Source organism: Pimephales promelas, chromosome 19 (assembly GCF_988280905.1).
Source record: "Pimephales promelas chromosome 19, fPimPro1.hap1.1, whole genome shotgun sequence".
NCBI classification, from domain to species: domain Eukaryota; kingdom Metazoa; phylum Chordata; class Actinopteri; order Cypriniformes; family Leuciscidae; genus Pimephales; species Pimephales promelas.
This window is the reverse complement of record NC_142787.1, coordinates 28,583,010-28,589,009: the sequence shown is the minus strand read 5'-3', so window position 1 is coordinate 28,589,009 and position 6,000 is coordinate 28,583,010. Positions and strand designations below refer to the sequence as shown.

Here is a 6,000-nt window from a genome sequence, read left to right as displayed (position 1 = left end):
AAATAAACTTCTGATTCTGAAGTGTGAGGCTAACAATTTTGCCATGTTTACCACCACCCGAGTGCATCACGGGAAGGATACAACTGGAGTTCCTGTCACTGCTGATGAGAAGGACGATCCGGCTGGTGGTCGTCTGTATCATGAGAGGATCTGCATTCACGCTCACCACCGCGGACTGTGGAGGAGGAGAGGGGGCTGGAAAGGGAGGGTGAGAATGAGAGCATATCTTCCCCGGTGCACTTTGCAGTCAGTCTGAAAGGGGAGGGGGGAAGGTGGGGGTAGCTTTCGCTGCTGGATCGCTTATCTGAGATCTCAAAGTCCGCCTTTCGCCCGTGCGCTCTCCCCTCTCCGCGGACCTGCCATGGATGTTACTCCTGGATGTGCATTCTTCATTATTTTCCTTCACTTTCAGCACGCAGATAGTCTTTACATCGCCAACAGTATAGGTACGTAGAAAGGTTTTTATTTGTCAGTACTGATCACGGTTACTTTATGCAGGAGATCCGGATCCGTTCGGGTGTCCAGCTGTATGAAGCAGCAACTCATGTTTCAGCAACTTGTACTTTTATAGAGATGCACGAGTTTTAAGAATGATTTTACTGTCAGCGACGGTTTCCTTGAATTTGAGTAGATCTGGAACTTTTCATGGCTTCTAAATGGGAAGATCTAACTTTTGTCTGAGTAAAAATGACGTTATAATGCAACATGCATCTTATTATAGCCTATTTAGGATTAACGCGTTGACGTGAAACTCAAAGGAAGTGCAAAAATCCATGCGACCTGTCAATAATGGAAAACAGCCGATGGAGAAGGGGTCTTCTGCTTGAAATAGGCTAACTGTCGACATTACTGTCAAGATAACTATAAACAAGAGTAAATTAGACATAAGAACCATGCACATTACTTTACAAATAAGATCAGCCAAATCATATTATTGTGTTTACTTTGCTGTAAGCTGCTCTTTCCTAGTGAAGTGAAGGACACTTATGCATAGGATGCATAAACAGAGCAGCCAAATGTGTTGCTGCTTCTCTCATCAGCATGAGAGGAATGCATGGCACATTGGAAGGGACAATGGGGTAAGATTTAGACTACCCCTTATTCTAAAAAAAAAAAAAATACACAGTTTTTGTCAAATAGGTAGGCCTATTAGTTTTCAGCTGCACATTAGAAAAGTGTTGAGTCGCCTTATTTTTTTATGCTAAAAAGCTGTTTTGTTTTAATTAATTACATGACAGCTGTACTGTCAAAAAAATCTATGCAGCTCTAAAAAAATATGCATTTTGGAGAATTGCAAATTTACCTTTTTTCCCCTGTGGGGTGTGTCAGATGCTTTCGGGGATAAGCTGTGCCACCATCTGACACTAATATTTCTCATAAATAATCTGAGTGAGTCCATAAAAAAAGAGGTGTTTTAAGGTGTTTTAAATCGTCTCATGACGGATATAGGGTTGTATTGTGCAGCACAATACTAATGTGTTGTTGTTGTTGTTGTTACCCTTGTTTAAATAACTAATGTTCATACTTTTAATTCAAATCCGAATTGATCAAGCATTTACTCAACCTGCCTGTTGACAGCTTACCGCTATCAAGGGGCAACATATTTTGTTGATCCTGGAACAACATTAGTGTCTGAAAATGTAATCCTAAATATATCCCCAACCCTAAAACTAAACCTGCATAAGTTATCCCTAAAATCAGATGGAAATTATATGTGAATAACACTGATATAGAATCACCTAACCCTGGGTGTTAGCTTAAACTTGACATAAACTATAAACTTGTCCCCCAAATCTGATTGGTTGATTGGAATTTTGATTCCAAAGATGCTGATCCTGAAACATGTTGCACTTGGCTGGTTCTGCGATAGGTGATGGCATTTCTCATTTCTCCTTGCCTAGAGCACAAGTTGAGCAAAAGGTGATGCAACTTACCAACTCTCTTCAATGCAATATGTTTCCATAGATCTTTCATTGTTACTTTGTACATTGTTACCAAAACATTTTAAGTTTAATTTAAGATTTTTTTTCTTCTTCATCGAAATGATGAAGCTTGGTAACATTTTTGGCACTTGCTATGTGAACACAAAACATAGTTAAATGGTTAAATGGTCCTGAAAAAAATAGTCACACTTGTTCTCCTCATGGTCAAAAATGGCTTTGGAAAAAAAAAACGGATTGGAAATGAATGGGCGACCAATTTCACCCAGTGAAAACATTTGGTACTGCGGCCAAATAAAATCTGGCGGACTGGCGGAAGTACCGCTGACAGCGGCCATCATCCATGCGCAGGTCCTGGAGCGAGCAAATGGTGAAACTCGTCAAACGGTTCGCCTCCAAAGGGTCCGGTGGACACAAATACGGCGACGATTATCCCCAAGCTGCTGTTCTGCTCTCCAAAGCAAATACAGAGCAGTGACTCTCTCGATGAATGCTCGATCAACATTAAAAAAGATGGCCGCCAATGGGTTTCAATTCTGACACGCGTGATGTACGTAAATTTCACACCAAACTTTTGTTTTTCACACGTCAATTTTGCTTTTGAGGTTTTTGAGGCTTTTGTCTGGTGTGAACGCACAGTAAGCATTCAAGATTTACGACAGTTTTAAAATTGGAAAGTAAATTTTCAGGTCTATGCTGAAAAAGTGAATAAATGGATTACAAATACGGCGTAAATATAATTTAGTACCATAAAATCCCCTAAAAATACAAAACTTTAAATAAAAAACATTATCAAACTAAAATATAGTACATTAATTTTAACCATAGTGTTAAAATATTTACACCTAAAACTTTAAGATGTAATTATAAATAGGCTACACAATTTCCATGTGTTGTTGCTGTGGAAGTATTGCAGTTGTTCTCGAGATTGTTTGAGTTTTAATTGTTGTTAAGGGATACTCCGCCGGTTTTTTTTCTCATATTAAACTATGTTATTCTCTTACCTAAGACGAGTTGATACTTACCTGTCTTGACTCAGTGCGTGCACTAAATCGCTCTGGCGCGCGAGACCCTTTGTTAGCACTTACTTAGCCCAATTCATTCATTTGGATCCAAGCAGAGAAGCGACCAAACACCTCCACGTTTTCCCTATTTAAATACAGTTACACGAGTAGTGTAACTCGACCAAGAATGGTGACAAAATAAAACGTTGCACTTTTCTAAGCATGTAAAGTGGATAACTATAATGTATGGCGGAATACCACAGCAAGTGCTTAGTGCATATATAAGATATATAGAGTATTTTTCACAAGTGATGATATTACTGAGTATTATGGGAATAACATAGTTTAATATGAAAAAACGGTGGATTATCCGTTTAAGCTTCTACTGTGAAATCTATTGACTTTGTGTTTGCGTGCACATATGAATGTTTGTACCTGTGTGCCTACCCCTGACAGATTCCCTGCAGCATGTCTTGAGGGAGTATGGGCTAGTGAGGCCGGTGAGTGTGGATGCAGACGGGCGCTTCCTCTCCCACGCCATCTCTGCCAGCCGGTTGAGTGGGCAGGGGTCCCACCGGCGCAAGAGGAGGCAGGCCAGCCAGCATGGAGAGACCGACGCGGAGCAGGACCACCTGAGGCACAAGGAGACACTCTTTTATAACGTCACTGTTTTCGGTCAGGAGTTTCACCTTCGCCTCAGGCTAAATTCCAGGCTCGTGGCCCCTGGAGCAAAGGTGGAGTGGCTTGAGGACGATAACCAAACACTCTCTGAGCCCTTGTTGCCCAGTGACTGCTTATATGTGGGTTATGTGACCAATGTGAAGGATACATCAGTGGCTATCAGCAACTGCGATGGCCTGGTAAGTTCTTTGCTCTATCGTATAAAGCATTTACTGCATGATGTTCATCTAGTAGGGTAATGACTTGATGCCAATGGTTGTAATTCAAGAATGCTTTGGAATATAGATGTAAGATTGGTCTTGTTTTAAAGAAGATGTTGCAGATTTTTGTAGAAGTTAAATAAATTAAGAAAGTGAAACAGAAAAAAAGTTAGAGTTTATGAAAATGTAAAAATTTAATTATTCATATTTTATATAAAATATATTTTTTCAAAACCCAGTGGACTTTAAAACTGGAAGTTGTGTTTCTAATTTTAGGTTGATATCTCAAAAAATGAGCTTTCAGTAAGATTTTGTTTGGGCGCAGTACCAAACTTTTCCACTAGGGCACAACCAGACTGCCTATATAAGGGCGCCTCCATTTCCATTTGTGTTTTGAGTGATCTGAACCATTATTTCCACAATTTTCATACAATTTATGAAATAGGCATCAAATTCAGAAGTAGTAAGGGAAGTTTGGCATATTTTGATATGAATTCAACCTCAATAATCACATAAAAATAATATGACTCGCTGCCACATCACAAATGGCAAATCTATATTTTTTTTCTTTATATATAAAACATTTTTTCTAAAACAAAATAAGGGATGTTATCTTTTATATTTTTTCCATGATTTTAATGTTCATCACTATTTCAAAATAAAGGTCTTGATATGCCTTAAGAGTATGAAAATATTCTTTTTGCAAATTGATAGATTACTTCTGTAATTTATTTTTTTTTAAAAATCAATCACCAAATATTAAAACTACAGATTGTAAGCTTTCAAATGATATATAGGTTGTTAATATTAGTTTAGGTTTAGTATAGGATTTTACTGTTTTAAATATGTAATGGCTAACTTAAGTTATGCTGCTTAATATTTTTGTGGAAAATATTTGATACATTTTTTTTTCTTTTTTTCTTTTTTCTTTTAAATCTTTTTTTTGATAAATTTAATGCATCCTTAGTGAATATAAGTTTTTATTTTATTTGATCTCACTTAGCCCAATGCTAGTTTATCACTAAAACATTAAGCAACAAAAACAGCAGTAAAGAGAAATGTTTCTTGAGCATCAAATCAGCATATTAGAATGATTTCTGAAGAATCATGTGACAATGAAGACTTAAGGGACATATTGTGAATTACTTTATGAATATATTTCATTGAGATCATCTTAAAACAACAGTTAGGTATTTTTTTCTTTTTTTACTTGATTGCACGACATGACATTTTAGAGTAATTATATTTTAGATAAAAAGTAATAAATTGAATGGCATTTGCTCATGTAGAAATACAATGATTCAGATCAGTTGTGTGTCTTAACCGCTGTTATCTGTTGAGGAGGCTATTTAGCGACTTGCTATTGGATGTCCGCCAGAGGTCCTTCCTGCCGGGTTTTTGTGCGTTGACTGGCATGGTTAATTCTACTGAAAAAAGGCTGCAAGTCGCAGCTTATTGACATCACAAGAGTGTGCTGTACATTGTTTTATATACAGAGGGACGACATCAAGTATTTGCTACCATTTTCCACCTCACAAATCGCCCTTGAAAAGCTGTTCGGCCTTGGCTGTTGTCCATGAATTAGAGATCGACATAGATATTATTCATGTGTTTGTATCTCGGATGAAATTGGAAGGAATTACCATATGCTTTGGTGGTTTGAATGTGGTAAAGAAGAAGTGATTGTTCATTCAAGCGCAGTTCAGCTTGGGTTCTTAAAGGCTAACATGCGTGCCTCGCTTTCAAAAGCACGAAATGACTCAATAATCACATTAAATCTTAATTGGATTTACATCCACATTGGTGACGAGTGTGTTCCATTGGCCATTGTATGATTTGGATTTACCACATTGGACTTTACAATGGAGTAGTACTACCCCAAGGCTAAGTGAAGTGTTGGGCCATTAAGTCTTATGTGTGCAATTTTTAATTTATAAGTCAAAAAGAGATGAGAACATAGAAGGTTACTGGTTTGGAACAACATGAGAGTTATCATTTGCTCTCCCTCATTTTTGGGTGAACGTTTGTGAATTTATGGAAATCCTGAAATGACCAAAAAGATGTCGGATTGAATGGAAAGTGGTTTTCAGGAAAAGAGAGAGCAGCCACTCTCTGTTGCTTTCAGTGATTGATACACATGCCCTCCACTGTCTGTACTTGTAACTTTGTGGCGTT

General features: G+C 37.8%; 1 protein-coding gene across 1 annotated transcript in view; it reads left to right on the top strand.

Annotated features, from left to right (window-relative positions):
• The first annotated feature begins 224 nt into the window (after positions 1-224).
• adamts2a (ADAM metallopeptidase with thrombospondin type 1 motif, 2a) overlaps positions 225-6,000 on the top strand; it is a 58,397-nt gene continuing 52,621 nt past the window's right edge. The window contains exons 1-2 of the mRNA XM_039694043.2: positions 225-446; positions 3,401-3,804. Coding sequence (XP_039549977.2) covers positions 362-446; positions 3,401-3,804 — 489 coding nt within the window. The 5' untranslated portion in view covers positions 225-361. The remainder of the gene's footprint in view (positions 447-3,400; positions 3,805-6,000) is intronic.